Source organism: Euprymna scolopes, chromosome 40 (genome assembly GCF_053919585.1).
Source record: "Euprymna scolopes isolate OS-2025 chromosome 40, ASM5391958v1, whole genome shotgun sequence".
In the NCBI taxonomy this organism is placed as follows: domain Eukaryota; kingdom Metazoa; phylum Mollusca; class Cephalopoda; order Sepiida; family Sepiolidae; genus Euprymna; species Euprymna scolopes.
The window spans coordinates 5,446,297-5,464,530 of record NC_136521.1 but is presented as its reverse complement, the minus strand read 5'-3'; the positions used below and the strand labels follow the sequence as shown (position 1 = coordinate 5,464,530).

General features: G+C 34.8%; 1 protein-coding gene across 11 annotated transcripts in view; it reads left to right on the top strand.

Annotated features, from left to right (window-relative positions):
- LOC145265357 (plexin-A4-like) overlaps positions 1-18,234 on the top strand; it is a 1,096,693-nt gene that overhangs the window by 97,723 nt on the left and 980,736 nt on the right. For 8 of the 11 annotated variants that reach the window (XM_080121137.1, XM_080121136.1, XM_080121134.1 and 5 more), the window contains exon 1: positions 17,639-17,868. The exons of 1 other annotated variant lie outside the window; for it this stretch is intronic. In XM_080121137.1, coding sequence (XP_079977263.1) covers positions 17,654-17,868 — 215 coding nt within the window. In that variant the 5' untranslated portion in view covers positions 17,639-17,653. Of the gene's footprint in view, positions 1-17,638; positions 17,869-18,234 lie in introns of those variants that run through there. 2 more of the 11 variants (XM_080121140.1, XM_080121141.1) reach the window with 2 other exon arrangements.

The window sequence follows — 18,234 nt, the reverse complement described above, 5'->3', positions numbered from 1 at the left end:
GTTTAGGAAAAAAAAAAAAAAAAAAAAACGACTACGGTAGGTCGGCGCGAACGTGAAAATATAATGTGAATTGTCCAGCACGCTAACCACTACGCCACAGAGCACTGCAGCTTAGTTTAGTGATTTTAAATAACTTCACATGAAAGAACTACGAAGCCAAACCGGTGTTCTCTTCTCAACTGTTCCTTGTGAACGATCCCCAAACGGTGTTAAGTGGTGGCAGGGGGAGGAGGAATTTATTAGAGAGAAAATATTTTACCATTTCCATTGATCTTAACCGATTTTGGCCGTGACTTCTCAGCAGAAAAAGTATAGAAATCTAAGATTATCGAGGAATTTGAGAAATAATAAGCCTATAACACACCTCAGATATTGTTCTGCCGTTTGTGCATAATGTATTTGCATGAAATATCTTGATTTTTAATCCTATTAAGGTCAAAATCAGACGAGAAAAAATGAGTTCATTTTATTTATATAGAGAAGAGAAGAAGATAACACTTAGGTACTCCGGGTACCCTTGAGCAAAGTGTGTGTGTTTTTTTTTTTTATTTGGTTTTTTACTTTTGCAAATTTTTTTTTTTTTTGCATTTTTTTTTTTTTCCTCTCAGCTCTTTCTATGTTTTTCTTTTCCGGCTAGGGATTTTTATCCTCGACCTCCAAAATCAACAGAGATTATACAATTCCTGGAATTACCTAGTCCTTGTTGATTGCGAGGTTATGCTGGATATGTGCAGGTCTAGGAGATCCAGCCTTCCAGGCTTTGCCTCCTCTCTTTGAGTGTGTAACGCAGTCCGGGAACCAACACATGTTGTGTGCCTGTTACAGTCGCAAAGGAGACCAAGATAAAGAATAGGAAATAACTCCAACTCGCTCTGTCTTTGTAGCAACAGCATTTATCGCCTCATTCTCTTTTTACCGTTGTGACGTCCCTCAAGTAATCGTTTTCTCAAGCGTCCTTCAACGCCTCGCACGTGATCGCGAACGTTATCCACGTCTCTCACTTAATCGCCCTCTTTCTCGTTTTTATTGTCCTATTTTTTTCACCGGTGACACCACTGCGCGCATCCGTGCTATGTTAGAGGAGAAGGCGTTAGTTTATTGCTAATCGCTTGAGGCGCCCTTACTGGGGAATGCCCATGGTGCTGCCCAGTCACTTATTGTAGGTTTGAGTGCGCCTCCTCGAGGAGAGGGTTGACTTCTCAGTCTCACTTTCCGGCCATTGGTATCACAGTTCTTGCAGTAGGAGAGAACTAAATGACTTATTGCAAACAGTTAATCGCGATCTCCTCCCAACTGTCCTGGTTATGACAGAAGAAGGAGAAAAATCTAGAACATTTAAACCCGACAGGCCAATCCTGCAGTGCACATGGCAAAACAATTACGACACCTACGCATGTCAGTTGTAATTATTCACGTTTTAACGATTCGTCCGGACTGGTGAAGTCATTATGAATTCTAACGCGACTCCCGTAGAAATTCCATAGTGCTTTTGTATTACAATTTTCGCATTAGACTATATAATTTATTGTTTATAATAAAACACGCTTTCGAATAACTAGCAGCGAAACCCGACGTTACCCCGGATTGAATGATAATCAACGAATGTTTCCCACATCCATATTTTATTGTCATCGAAATCGATGAAATCGATTATTTTTCAATCAAATCGATTCCTTGCTCTAATCGGTGACCCATGTTTTTTTTCTCCTATATTTCATTCCTTCTCTTTCTTCTCGGGTGTTTGTTTTGAATTCCTTCGCTTTTTTCTTACATTTATCCTAGTTTTCATTTTTATATAAATATGTCGGATAATTATATTTTAAAAATAATACATATTCCGGCGGAATATGTATTATTTTTAAAATATAATTATCCGACATATTATTCCGCTCTCCATTTGGGGGTACCAAAATTTGTTAAGGGGGAAAAATCATTACCAACTAGCATTTAGGTAAAAATGTACTTTCGTTTATATAATTGAATTCATCCAAAAAAGTATCGCAAAACAAAAACAAATAACATCTCTCTCTCTCTCTCTCTCTCTCTCTCTCTCTCTCTCTCTCTCTCTCTCTCTCTCTCTCTCTGCGTATGTATATACACACCACGTTTTTTTCTATCTTTCAAGCCATGTATATATATATATATATGTGTGTGTGTGTGTATACATATACATATATATACACGTAGTCAACAATGCATTGCAATCTACTTTGCATTGTAGAGAACTGCTGATTCTATAAATTATTTTTATATAACGTCTTGAATTAAAGTTGAAAATAACAAAAGTCAAGTACCATAGTTCAGTTGATTCAGAAACATTCATTCGGAAAGCGCCCCCGCTATAGTTAAGAACCTACTATTGATTTTATATCTTGGACCTTTTTACTTGTGTGGTAATAAAACTTCTCAAATTCACTTATGATGTTCGGCTGTGTAAGGTATTAACTTTGGTCAAAATCGCCTGTTCCTTCTTAGATAGGTTTTATATCGGAATGTCTCCGATAAGTGTCGATAAGCGAAAATATTCGGTGAAAGAATATGTACTTTTGACTAAGAAGTTTTATTGCCGCACAAGCAGAAACCCCCGGCATATAAAATCAATAGTAGGTTCTTTGATATGACAGGGGTACATTCGAAATGAATACTTCTGTTTAGAGCGCAACTGAACCATGATATTTGAGTTTTGCAATTTAAACTTTAATTCAAGCAATTATAGAAAATAATTTAATAATTTTTTTTTTTTTTTTAATTCAATTTTTACCCCAAACAAGGCACAGTGCCACTTTGAAGCAGGGGGCTACAATCAGGGACTTTATAAGCAGGGTCATTATGAATGGAGATGAGTAGAAAGATGTTTGTTAACATTACACTTGAACTTCTGCATATCAGTACAGTTGGGAAAGCAGAATCCCGGAAGGGAGTTCCAAAGACCCGCAGTTCTGGGGAAGAAACTATTGGAGTAAAAGGCTTTCTTGCACCTAGGGATCTCTACTGTAAAGGGATGAGACTTAGTAGCTTGTCGGGTTTGTCGGGGGGTAGTTACGTTGGGGAGGTACAAGTGTTTGCAGTTCGTCAAAGCATTCACCATTAAAGTATTTGTAGAACAGGCAGAGGGATGCAACATCTCGTCGATGGGACAGAAGCTGAAGCCTTGATGACAGTTCAGGACCTATCAGGTTGGCGACTCTCTTTTGAACCCTCAATCAACAGTAGGTTCTCTACAGTGCAATATAGACTACAATGTACTGTGGACTAAGTCACTACGGGAAGGCATGTGAAGCTTCATTCCGATCAACCGCGATGGGTCCCTGACTAGAGCAGGCAATCAATAAATTTGATTGAAAAAGGAGCGATTTCACCGATTTCGGAAATAATAAATTATAGGAGGTTGAAACATTCGTTGGTCCTCGTTTAATTCCGGACAGCGTCGGGTCTATTTGATAATTTATATCGAATCGGATGTGACCAAATGATGGCGAAACTCGAGTCTTGGACATCCGGTTTGTTGTCAGCTGCGAATCTGCTTGACTGTGGAACTATATATATATATAAGCACCGTCGCAGCTCATGGCAGCCAACAAACTTGATGTCCAGGACTCGAGTTTCGCCATCATTTGATCACATCCGCACTCGAGATTCGAAACCCGAGTCTTTTACACGCAGGGCGAGTACCCTGCCACGCAAAAAAGTATATTAATTAACACAGATCAAGCAAACCGTGGCGAAATCCGACTATGGAATGAATCTACTTCGTCTCGAACATGGGGTGTGGTCAGCCAACCGACGAGACCCCAAGCCGATGTCTCACAAGTAGAACGTTTACACCATATTTATTTATACATACTAGCATTTCAGCCCGGCGTTGCCCGGGTGTTTGGAGGTGTATGCTAAGCAATAAAAGAAAAAACGGCCAATTTTTTGTAACTTTTACCCCTATTATGACTCCTTAACACTTGAAATTTTAGATATAGGTTCCTTGGACATGGATCTAACTTAATAACTTGATTTGAGCCCAAAACAATAAATGTTTAGGGACCATAATAGGGGTCAAACTTAAAAAAAAATTGGCCTCTGCGGTCTCTAAAATTACTCAGACAATTTCTGGTCTAAACATTTGAAATTTTGCATAAAGGGTATTCAGAGATAGAGCAAGCTTTTTAATCGGTTTGGGTCGAAAACTTTTAGTTACCAATATATAAATGTGTATATGTATGTATGTATGTATGTATGTATGCATGTCTGCCTAAAACTTTCGACAGAGGCGACGGATTTTTACAAGATCAGTATCGTTTTGAAGCTCGACCTTTCAGACGACAAATATCGAAAAACGGGCTAAAAACATTAATATCTTCACCTTCAACTGGCCACTTTTCTACAGGGGGGAATCGCCTTTTTCACCGATATTTTTTTAAAGTCATCTTCTCCTTTCGATTGTCTAGCCTTAATTTAAACATAAGTCACTTCCGGTTTGGCGGTGGTCGTATCGGCAAAGACGTCAGGTATTTCCCCCGTTCTTTTCCTCCTTTCAGTACGGGTTTGAGCCTGCCTTCCTACTACCATTTTTTTTTTTTTTTTTGCTCAACAGACATATTCAAACACCCGGGCAACGCCGGGCTGAAATGCTAGTATATATATAAATGAGAGAGAGGGGGTATACAGACACACACACACACACACACATATATATATATATATATATATATATATATATATATATATATATTGTGTACAGAAAGTTGTTAGTTGAGACAGATCATTGGTACCGTCGGTTTCAAGCCCGATAATAAGGCCCGTTTAAGGTATCCTTATCAAGCTCTCTTCAGCCAATATTCGTCTATCTTATAACCGGAAGTGTGAAGTATATATACCTCGCGAATTCACGTTTAAATCTCGTTTTGTTAAATCAACCCCCCTTTTTTTATTTTAAACTTTTAATTATAAACCGGCCTTATTATCAGGCTTGAAACCGACTGTACCAATGATCTGTCTCAACTAACAACTTTCTTTACACAAAATATAAATACGCTTTTACAATTTGGATTTTCCTTTTAATTGAGCACTCTGCTGGAATTCTTTTTCCAAAAAAAACTAATCATATATATATATATATATACATTATATATATATATATATATATATATATATATATATATATATATATATATATATATATATAATGAGAGAGAGAGGGTCACACACACACACACACACACACATATATATATATATATATATATATATATATATATATAATGAGAGAGAGTGAGAGAGAGGAGGAGGTAAGCGTTTGACCGAATTAAAGGAGACAATTGAGGCTTGACGACGTTATGAGCTGCATCAACTTGTGTCGATCCGCATTTTTTTCATTCATCTTTAATGGCGGTGTCACTTACAAACACGCTATCAGATAAAAGTAACTCGTATTTAGAAGACAATAAAAAAATGTCTTTTTATCCCGTTTATTTTTTTTTTTAAGTATTTTTTTTTCTGCGTAAACAAATAACTCAGCCAATATTCAATATTTAATACCTAACTCGAACTACATTTCTTAAAACCTCAATTCTGCGGCTTCAATTGCCTCCAAACATTGCGAGTAGGGGGGGGGGGCTCCCGGGTAACATGTATATTCATATTCACACATACGAGGTGCTTTCATAAGTTTCCAGACTTTTTTCGTATGGGCACTTTTATCGATCGTACACACATGAAACTTTAGTCCTTTTCAAAGTAATCTCCTCCGGCTGCAATGCACTTGTTGTACCGTTCCAGCAACTTCTGGAAGGCCCCATGGAAGTCTACTTGTTTTAGCCTCTTTTTTCTCTTCAATTTCTTCATAACGACAGCTCCTAAGGGTTTCCTTGAGCTTAGGGAATAACCAAAAGTCACAAGAAGAAAGGTCTGGACTATAGGAATGGGGAGGGACTGTCTTGATGCATATACATATATTTTTTTCATAAGTTTTTATTTCGGTTTCGATTCAAGCTAACGCACCTAAGTCCTATGGATATATTTGTTTTATTTTTGAAATCGCAACTTAATAATATATAAAAATCGATAGAACGCTAACTCTATAACGATATATACGAAATCTGCAAGAATTAAAATATCATATTTAAGCGTACTTTACGACCGGGCTACACCGGGCATCCCTGCTAGCTTAGATAAATACTTTTGCAGTTTTATCAAAAATGCTACAATAATATCAGAGCGTCTCCATTTACACTGTATATCTACAGAATGCCAACATCAATATATTACATATAAATGAATCCCCTGTGGAATTTCCACAGGTCCCGCTAGTATTAGTAAATACGAAATCTACATAGATTAAAATATCATATTTAAGCGTACTTTACGAGTGGGCATCAGTTATTTGCAGGAAGTGTAATTATATTCGAAATTATATGTAGCGACTTTCTTTTTAGCCGTATAGCGTCTGAATTGAGAGAGAAAGCGCGACTTTATTTTATTATATAGATATAGATAAACGAGAGGAGAACGGGAGGAGTACTAACCGAGTTAAATATCCAAGGAGAGGGAAAGGGGGGCGGGTTAGCAGATGGCTTTGTGAATGTTTTTATTTTTAATTAGAAAACGCATATCTTGCGTTTCTAGCATATTTGGAAACGATGCGTTTTGTTTAAGCATATTCGTATTTTTATAATCGATCTTCCATAATGTGTATAACGCACTTGACATCATCTCTAAGTACTCCATTGTACCAGACGCGCACTACTTGAGAAGCTGTGCTCTGTTATATAGTCATGTGCGTGGTAGGTGCTCGCCTGAGCACCAATTCTTGGTATGCCACACCTCTGCAGATTATTCATAGTAAGAACTCATCTGGATATACTAACGGCAAAGAACTCCCCCTCTCTCTCTCTTTCTCTCTCTCTCTCTCTCTCTCTCTCTCTCTCTCTCTCGAGGATTGGGTTCTTCTGTGGAAAGTAACCATTAAGTCGCCTGACGAGGACTTGGGGTTTCAAACATATTAAATATCCGAAACATGTAAAACTTCTTTAATCCGCGGAGTTTCAAAGAAACGTATTAAATGTTCGAAACATATTAAGTTTCCTTAATCCACGGAGTTTCAAAGTGCGCGTTCTTTTCATTATTGCAAAGACATTAGCAAATGGATATTATAGCGGGACTATAAATTTGCAGGTACTGGCCTAAATTGAAACTGCATTATATGAAACCTAATCATCGATGCTAAAAAAACAAATCTTAATATTTCTTTTTGAGTATCTCGTTGAACTATAAATTCTTGTAAATTATAATTTACAATCTTTAATTGTGTTCTTTATGACAAACTCTATTGTCATATTGTGGTTGTATTGAGCTTTTTTATTCGGCTGGGATTACTATATAAATATTAGCATGTATTTTCTCTTTAAGTTTACAGGGGCTTTTGGCTTATAAACTTAATTTTTACTTCTTGATTATGTATATATATATATATATATATATATATATATATATATATATATATATATATATGTATATATATATACATATATATTAAATTGTAATTCAATGAATTTCAAAAAACTCTCATTGAAATGAAATGAAGTGGTTGAGTTTCATATCAAAGAATTTTTATTTTTCTAAGCAAGACAAAGAATGCTTTAGAAAATTAATCTCCTTAACCTATGGGGTTTCGATGTCTACCATCTCATCAGAGGAGAGAAAATATTAGCAAATAGTTATAAAGGTATGCACCCTATTTGCTAAAGTCAGTGAGACATGGAAAGTCAAATTGAAAATAATACATTTATCAGAAGTCCTGTAGCAGGAGTATTTGTAGAAAAAGGATATGAATGTTTTTGTTGATCCAACTTGTTTGGTAAAATCCATATTATACGTTCTTTACATCCGTTTGGTAATAATTTCCAAGCTATATATTGGGTAATCCGCACAGCTGTATATATATCCGAATTCAGGCAAGTGCTTGTTTAAATTTGTTTTAGGTCCATCGAAATAATTCAGAGTCTGGTGGAAACCTTTTCATTGAATTACAATTTAATTTATTTGCTCTATCTTGCATATCGAGCAATTCTTGTTTAGATGGGATAACTTATATAATATTACTGCCAGTAATATTTTGTAAACCTACAATCTCACGTTTACATAACCACTGATTGTTAAATAAAAACTACTCCGAAGTATATATATATATATATATATATATATATATATATATATATATATATATATATATATATATATATATATATATATATATATATATATACTAGCAGTTAAATCCGGCTTTGCTCGGGCCCTATGTCATGTTCATAACTTTATGTGCATATGTATATATATATATATTAAAAAGTTTGACTCATGTCCAGGTAACCTACATCTAAAATTTCAATTGTTTAGACTTAAAATTGGCTGAGGAGTTTTGTAGAGTCTGCAAAGGTCAACTATTTAAACTTTTACCTCTTGGCAGCTAAATTTTCGCCTCAGAACTGATTAAAATACTTGTTGCGTGTCTGAATACGCTTTATGTAAAATGTCAAATGTTTAGACCGAAAATTGGCTGAATAGTTTGCTAGAAACCACAAAGGTTAAATCTTTTGAACTTGACCCTTTGGCAGCTGAATTTTCGGTTGAAAACCGATTAAAAAGCTTGCTCTATGTCTGATCACACTTTATGTAAAATTTCAAATGTTTAGATCAAAAATTGGCCGAGTAATTCGGTAGAGACCGCAGAGATTTTTTTTTAACTTTGACCCCAATTTTGACCTCTTAACATTTATTGTTTTTGGCTCAAATAAAATTAAAAAGTTTGATCCATGTCCAAGTAACCTACATCCAAAATTTCCAGTGTTTAGACCCAAAATTGGCGGAGGAGTTTGGTAGAGTTCCCAAAGGTCAAATCATTGAACTGTGACCCCTTGACAACCACATTTCTGGCAGAAAACTGATTTAAAAAAATTCCCCAAATCTCAATACTCCTTATGTCAAATCTTGAGTCTATAGATTGAAAATTGACGGAGTAGTTTCGTAGCGAAATGTACTTGCACACACAGACAATTTCACTTTTATAGATATATCACTGATGAGTTGTGATACAACGAAACAGTACTGTATGTGGATGACAATTAAAGCCCCCCCCCCCTCTTTGGGTTGAGCACTTTGTAAATATATTTTCACCCGATGCGTATTTAAAGCGATTAAGCGAAGCTCACTATTAATTTGTTTGTAAACAAACTAATGGTTCGAGCACTTTGCGACGGGAGGGTGTGGATTTAATACATACTCTAGGAGAAATATTTACGGCACTGATTCGTAGCCGAATGGTGAGAGCTGCCGACTGTCAATCCAACGGTTGTAGGTTCAATCCATGGCTGGGGAAAGGTGTTTGTCTAGCCGAACTGATGAGTTGTGATACAACGAAACCGTACTGTATGTGGATGACAATATATATATATATATATATATATATATATATATAGCATTATTTCATGGTGTCTCGAATAAGATTACGCTTCAGAGCAATTACAGCTGCTGCTTTTGCCAAATTGTTACCCATTTTAGCACTGACCATGTTGTTGTTGTCTCATCAGGTTTGGGCCGACTAATCCTCTGGCCTGCTTTGGGTAGGATTGAAACCGTTATCTTCAGACAATGCTCACCTGGAACAGTAGACGTTCAAGACTACTTTCCACTCTGTCCATTGCACCAACAACAACTTGGATTAGTTGGCAAAAACATGGTGGGACGACAACAACTATGGAAGGCAGTAGTTACTGAGGATACAGTTAGAGGACTCAGCATTCATATCCCGTCGCAGTTAATCACCTCAAGAAGGCCAGAGGATTTGTTGGCCGAAATGTGATTAAACAACAACAATGAAGATAACAGTCTGCCAATAAAACTATGATGCCTCATCTCAAGGATTCCAAAAAAATATAAAAGATAATGAAATCAACAATTTCACAGATTTTGATGACAATAAACATATTGAAAGGTCGAACATTCATTCCTGGGCAACGTCGGGTTTCCCTCGCAGTAAGATTAGAACAGACATCCAAATAAGCTAAATAATAGAGGGTGTAATGATAAAAATGTCCCCGCCCCCACAAAGAAAACAACACTACCGCTTTATTTTAAAACTTTTATTGAAATAAATCAAATCATGTAACTTGATTACGTAGTAGAGCTGACATCTATTCAATGTAGCCAGCTTCAGCCTCAATCATTGCGTCGATACGGATCCGGAACTGGGGGCATGAATTTTCCGCAAGCATCGGCGGGAGCTCGGTGAATACTTGGCAGATGGCGGTGATCAGGCTGACTTTGGTTTTGTGGGAGGTCATGTTGGTGATGTTCTTAACATATGGCCAAACGAAGTAGTCCAGCGAGCTCAGGTTGAAAGAGGAGGAGAACCAGTGGGAGAAAGGTACAAAGTCGTAGCACTCCTTTGGAAGCCAACCTTTGGTTTCTTTGGACTTGTGCACCGGCGCTGAGTCCTGCTGCCACACCCAGTGTCTGATTTCACCAGGGGATCATCACACTCTTCAGCTCATCCAGGTATACATTGATGTTGACTTTCAAGCCGACTTTGAAGATGTGAGGTGGTTTGATGTGGCTCTCAGTTGAAACAACACTAAAGACCATAATTGTGGCTAAAAACTTTGTTTTCATAATCCTGGGTAGATCTCTATTATCTGTGGCAACCCGGTAATGCATTTTGAGGGTACTGGCAATGGTCCTGCTGTCATAACTTGTTTCGGTAGAGAACACGAGTTGTACAGTGGCGCATCTCTGATCTCGATCGTCGAACATTGTGTCACTTTCAGGCATGATAAAAGATTTCTATCGCTTTTGGGATTTGTACACAACTGATCAACTAGTAGATGGTCTGCAACCAAAAAAAAAAAAAGAAAACCGGTTTTCATCAAACGGAAATGGAATCATATCGTCTTTTCTAGGGCGACAATTTTAGCGTTCTATTCTGTACTAATATCTTTTATTGTTTTTATAAATTAATTTTGGCTGTTTTTTTTTTTGTTTGTTTTTTTTAAATCAGAATTTTTAAATGTAATTTTTTTAAGATGTTTTAACGAATTTTTTCTTTTAAATTTTCAGGTGAGTATGAAAACTCCTTTCGGTTACTCATGAGTAAAAGTAAGTTACTTCATTTATTTACTTTTTTTGTTCACTATAGGATGATGTGACATAAGGTCAGAAAAGTAGAGTACTCTGACCTGTTCAAAATTACTTGGACAGCCCTCTCAGGTAGTAAGTGAGAAATTTACTCCATGCAAAAAATGGGAGGCAAGGAGCTGGGAAGATGAACCTCCTAGAATTACATAGGGCTTGTTAACAGGGAATAACCCGGGTACATGCTAAGAAGTAGAGATTTTTAGGGTCTAAGTAAATCTAATCTATAAAACTCACTATGTCTGTCTGTCTGTCTGTCTGTCTGTCTCCATATTTTCAAACTCTATCTCCTCCGAAATTAAAAGGCACAGAGTGGAGCCAGGGGCCTCATATGATTGGATTTTTTTTTATGAACAGTCCTTTTATGGGTCTTTAGCTGGTTAAAATATTTTTGAAGGGCTAAAAAATGGTTAAAATATTTTTGAAGGGCTAAAAAATGGTTAAAATATTTTTGAGGGGCTAAAAAATGGTTAAAATATTTTTGAAGGGCTAAAAAATGGTTAAAATATTTTTGAGGGGCTAAAAAATGGTTAAAATATTTTTGAAGGGCTAAAAAATGGTTAAAATATTTTTGAAGGGCTAAAAAATGGTTAAAATATTTTTGAAGGGCTAAAAAATGGTTAAAATATTTTTGAAGGGCTAAAAAATGGTTAAAATATTTTTGAAGGGCTAAAAAATGGTTAAAATTCTAGCTGATGGCACCCAAATTTTTTTTGGTTTACTTTTGAAATCATGACTCTATAATAATATATACAAAATCTGAGCAAATTTAAATATCATATTTAAGCGTATTTTACAACCGGACAAAGCCAAGTGACCCCCACCCCGCCAACACACACACACACACACACACACACACACACACACACATATATATAATTATTTCCACAGCCGAACCAACATCGCAGTCCACAAGAGCCAAGAAAGCTAACAAACCGGAAGTCCAAGATTTGAGTTTCACCCTCATTTGGGCTCATCAGTTAGACACATCCATAACCCAAGATGACGTCTCACCAGTAGGAATTTAATATACTCGAAACGACAAGCTTGGATTAAAGCTGGTTTGATACCTCATCCCTTGTTCAATATGAGGTAGGTTCTTTCCACTGTCGGATCTTTGCCGCGGGTTGCTTGATCTGTGCAAGGTAATAGACATTCTTGTGTGTGTGGCGGGTTTGCTCAGTTGGTAGAGTGCTCGCCTAGCATGCAAGAGGCTTGGGTTTTAAATCCTGAGTCCGGTTGTGCCTAACTGATGAGCCCAAATGAGGATGAAACTCGAGTCCTGGACTTCGGTTTGCTGGCCTCCTCGGCTTTAGTGAGCTGCGTCGTTGGTTTGGCTGTGGAAATAATTATATATTCTCTCACACCTTCTGAACTATATATATATATATATATATATATATATATATATATATATATATATATATATATATATATAAAGTAATGGGACGATTCCCATATTTTTCTGGATTCTGATATAATTACTGATTCCAAACTAAATTCCCAATTCAGGCTTTGTCAAAGGCCTTGACTATATCAAGAGCTACAGCCCTGGATTTTCCTGTTTTATCCAGTGCATAGTATATGCGTTCAGAGATGACTGTTAAAATATTTGCATTAGAACGACATTTCTTAAATCCATACTGTTTGTCAGAGAGAAGATTAGCCTTTGCGAGACGGTGAACTAGTGCTTGATTAATTAAGGTCTCAAAGATTTTAGCGAAGAGCGGGAGCAGACTGATAGGACGATCACTGAGAGGGTCAGTAGAGCTTAGAAAGTACTGGGGCTAGCTCAGCTAGGCATTTCTTAATTAATATAGCAGGGATCAGATCAGGCCTACACGCCTTAGAGGTGTCTAAGTTTTTATCATATCACGGAAAAGAGAAGGGATGATTTTTAAATCATTAAGTATGACTTCAGTGAGAGAGTGTGTGTTTGAAAGGACAAGTCTCAACCTATACACTCAATGAATTTTTGATCTACAGACTTGAAGTTTGGTATATAGGATATTCAGATATATTGAAAACTTTTAATCGGAAAAAAGGGTTGCTAAGGGATTGCTGTTTAATGAATGAACATGTATAATTCCTCATGTTAAGAATAAGTAGGTTTGAGAACACTTTATAAATATCGCCCAAGCTGGCCTAATGGTTATCTTACTTGACTCCCTGTCTTAAGATTTTGGTTTAGATCTCAATTCAAGTAGTTAAGTTTTACTTACAAAATGTGAACTGTTTAGAAAAAAAAGCATAATACACGCACGCACATGTCTCAGTTTCTGTATGAATTAAAATATAATATTTATGCGTATTTTACGACCGGCCTGCTAGTATATATATATATATATATATATATATATATATATATATATATATATATATATATATATATATATATAATAAGACGATCGTATGCTTTTGGACGATGACATCTAAAACACTTCTTGCAAATACTAACACCCATTTCTGTAAGATCTGAGGAGGCTGTTGGATCGTAAACGTGATCCTACATCAGAAACATAAGTAACCAAACAGATAAAACGGTAATAAAAAAAAATAAAGCATTGATATATATATATATATATATATATATATATATATATATATATATATATATATATATATATATATATACATTATATATATAATGTATATATATATATATATATAATGTATATATATATATGCATTATATATATATATAATGTATATATATATACATTATATATATATATATAATGTATATATATATAATGTATATATATATATAATGTATATATATACATTATATATATATATATAATGTATATATATATACATTATATATATATACATTATATATATATAATGTATATATATACATTATATATATATATATAATGTATATATATAATGTATATATATATACATGATATATATATATATATAATGTATATATATACATTATATATATATATAATGTATATATATAATGTATATATATATAATGTGTATATATATATATAATGTATATATATATATATATATAATGTATATATATATATAAATATATAATGTATATATATATAATGTATATATATATAATGTATATATATATACATTATATGTATATATAATGTATATATATACATTATATATATATACATTATATATATATATATATACATTATATATATAAATATATAATGTATATATATATAATGTATATATATACATTATATGTATATATAATGTATATATATACATTATATATATATACATTATATATATAATGTATATATATACATTATATGTATATATAATGTATATATATACATTATATATATATACATTATATATATATATATATATACATTATATATATATACATTATATATATATATATATATATGCATTATATATATATATATGCATTATATATATATGTTTTTTTCTTCATGTAACTAATATTAAAAACGGTCTTGAACCTTTTTAATTTTTTAATTTTCTTGCCTGATTAAATCAAATATGATTAAAACGGTCCGCACATCGTAGCAAGATATGACTGTATTTACATAAAGAATAATAAAAAACTATAATTTGTTCTCTTTGATTGAGCACTATCAATGACCCTTGTTTAAATTCGATTATTCTTAATCTTTGGATATCTTTTAACCTGGAATATATATATATATATATATATATATATATATATATATATATATATATATATATATATATATATATATATATATATATATATAATCCAGGTTAAAAGATATATATAATGTTCCCTATCTTGGCTTGAGCATATTTGGAAGTGATATACAAATAACCATTACGGTATGAAGTGATGCTCTTCGTGTAAACAAATTGAGCTTAGTTATTTGGACAATGTCAAAACATTGTTAATTCACTGATTGCATAACACAGTGGTTAGAAGCTCTGACTGTTGTTTGGGCAGTCGGGTTTCTATCCTGGCTAAGGTAGTTGCTTGTCTAGCGGCACTGATGAGCTGTGAACCAGCAAAACAGTACTGTATATATATATATATATATATATATATATGTATATGATTAGTTTTTTTGGAAAAAGAAATCCAGCAGAGTGTTCAATTAAAAGGAAAATCCGAAATGTAAGAGCGTATTTATATTTTGTGTACAGAAAGTTGTTAGATGAGACAAATCATTGGTACCGTCGGTTTCAAGCCCGATAATAAGGACCGTTTAAGGTATCCTTATCAAGCTCTCTTCAGCCAATATTCGTCTATTTTATAACCAATATATATATATATATATATATATATATATATATATATATATATATATATATATTTATATTATTTTGTAATGTTCATAAAGAAATCTTTCAAGACCGAGTCAATGTTTGCTTTTGTGTCAATCCAATATACTACAATTTATTTTTTTCTGTCATCGCTTGAGTTTGCCTCTTTCAACAACTCTTTCTTGACTGAGACAATATTCATTTTTGCCCCCAATCTAGAGTGCCCTCGTTTGGGAGCCGGATTTTAGTCACATTAAAAAAAAAACAAAAAAAACTTTGCGTCTGTTTTATTGCTAATTATTTGCTTCCCCACAAGAGCAGAATGTGACACAAGGTCGTTTTTAATGTCGGGAAAATCAGTTCCCCTCAAAAGGGTCACTCTGGAAGTAAGCAAAAATAAAAATTGCCTTAGTATAAGAAGATTTCTTCTACAATTTACTAAGGACATTAGAACAGATACTACACTGTGATCTTCATCCGAAAACCAGATCTACTTTTTCTATTCGTATTTATTTGCTTAGACCAGTATTGTTATCTTTTTTTTTTGTTTTTACACGTAAATAAAAAATGTTTTAAACAATTGGGTGCTGAGTAGGACGTCCCCCCCTCCAGTACGAAAGGGTGAATGCGGTATTATGGTGAAAGAAGATACTAGCTAACAGAAACTTTTATTTAGTACTTGAGTGACAAGGATGACAAACGACCCCCACTTTTTCCCTTTTTTGAGTTGGCCTTGTGCCTAAGTTTTTTGTTCAGTTTGAACTTACATTGTAATTTTAGCCTGAATAATAATTTAATATCTCAAAGTGTAGTATCTGTTCTTCAGATAATTTCTTGTACTCTGTCCGTGGTGGAGGAATCCTTCTTGTTTTTTTTTAACATGGTAATCACCATTTATCAAGGCCCTGAAGCCACTCGGGGATAAGGGTTATTGCATGTACAGTAATCAATGGGATAATATCGTAGTAATCGTTAGTATTGGAGATTTGATAAAGTGTCTTACTTAAGGGAGGCGGTTTTTCAGGAATTTGTTTATGTTGACTTGAAGACATCAATGTTGTAGTCAGGTTGGAAACAGGCAAACGGAACAGAGATCCACAGGCGTGCAGTTCTAAGAAAGAAGCTTTGTTCATGGAATCTACGTTTTGATTTAGGCACAGATAAAGAATATATAGGGAAAATTATTGACAGTGGTTTCAGCTAGACAGGTGTTTTTCTTAAAAGATTGGCGGGGAGGGGGGACCAGAGATTGGAGCTCAGACGAGCACTTGCCATGGAAATAACGATAAAACAAAGACAGGCTCGTAACGTCTCTTCTGTGGGTCTATTTTGTACTCTGTCAAGGCAGGATAGGCTGTTTTTTGCAGCTCCTGCCTAGATGTGACAGCAGTAATCCATCTAGGAATCCTTCACGACTGAGACAATTTTTATTTTTGTTCTTTTTCTCCGCGTTAAAAAACGTAAAAAAGACGTATATCTCGCTCTATTTCGGTATTGAGCACTTTTGTATGAACCTCGTTAAATTCATGTGAAAAATATTAACCTGAACTTTTTTTTTTTTTTTTTTTAGACCCTGGGGTCTAACTTTGGTCCGAGGGGAGGTATTGTAAATAGGAAACCAGCTTTCCCAAAGCGGGCACTCTGTATGGTTGTTTAATGCAAGAATCGGGGTCAAAAAATGGGACTGAGACATCAACATCCCTGAGGAGGGGGCACTGTGACCTACAAAAAAAATACTTGGGAAGCCCCGTCGACATTCCCGAGTGAGGGCGCCTAAGGCGATTAGCAATAAACTAATTCTTTCTCAAAGGGAAAAGGCAAGGCCTGGGAGGGTGGACCTCCTAGCACTGCACAGAACTTAGCTATCACCGCAAAATTAACACGGTCCGGAACATTACTGGAGTGGTCTAATCTCTGTTGATTTTTGGTGGGGCCTAGGATAAAAGATCCTAATAAAAATTGCCTTCGTATAGAAGCCCCCCTCCCCCCATTGACTAGTGTAGCATCTCGCAAGTTGGCAGGGGGTCAGTTAATAGGGATACATTGCTACTGCTACTACTACCACCCCGGTACCCTCACCAGGCCATCCTTTCTCTAGCACTTTCTCTCTATCAACACAGATTTACAAAAGAAATAAAGAAAGAAGGAAAAAAAAACGCTCGACCTTTGACCTCATTCTTTATTCAGGCAACGCATTTGATTGGCTAAAAAGAAAATGTGGCTCGACCAACGTCTCCACCGCTTTTTTTTACTACTACTACTACTACTACGTATAAGTCGTCTCTTTAAAAAGAAAAAGCCAGTGGTTTCTCCTTTCTTTCTTTCGTCGGCCGCCTCGGCCTACAACAAGGCCTTCGGAAAGTACCTGTTGCTCTCCCGCATATTGGAGTACAAACACGCAAAAAAAAACAAAACAAAAAAAACATATACGTATGTATTTACTCTAGATATTTACAATTAACATCTTTTTAAACATAACCTTTGATATGTATATTTAATTTATTTGTAATTTTATTTATATTCAAACCCTAATTGCCGACCGAGAAATGCTCGATATTACTCTGTATCTGCCAACATGTCGACATGTGCCCGTGTAAATATTTAGCCTTATTAACTTATTGGATGTAATTCGTTTTCTGTGTGAAATTGAGCGCACTTATGTTTCGCATTCCTCGCGCGTTCTATATATTTTTTAGATCTGTTTGGCACCTGTTAAGATCAACAGATCGATTTTTTATGTCGTTTTAAGCAAAAACAGTCGGTGCTAAATGCAAAGAGTGACCCGCGCTATTTTTT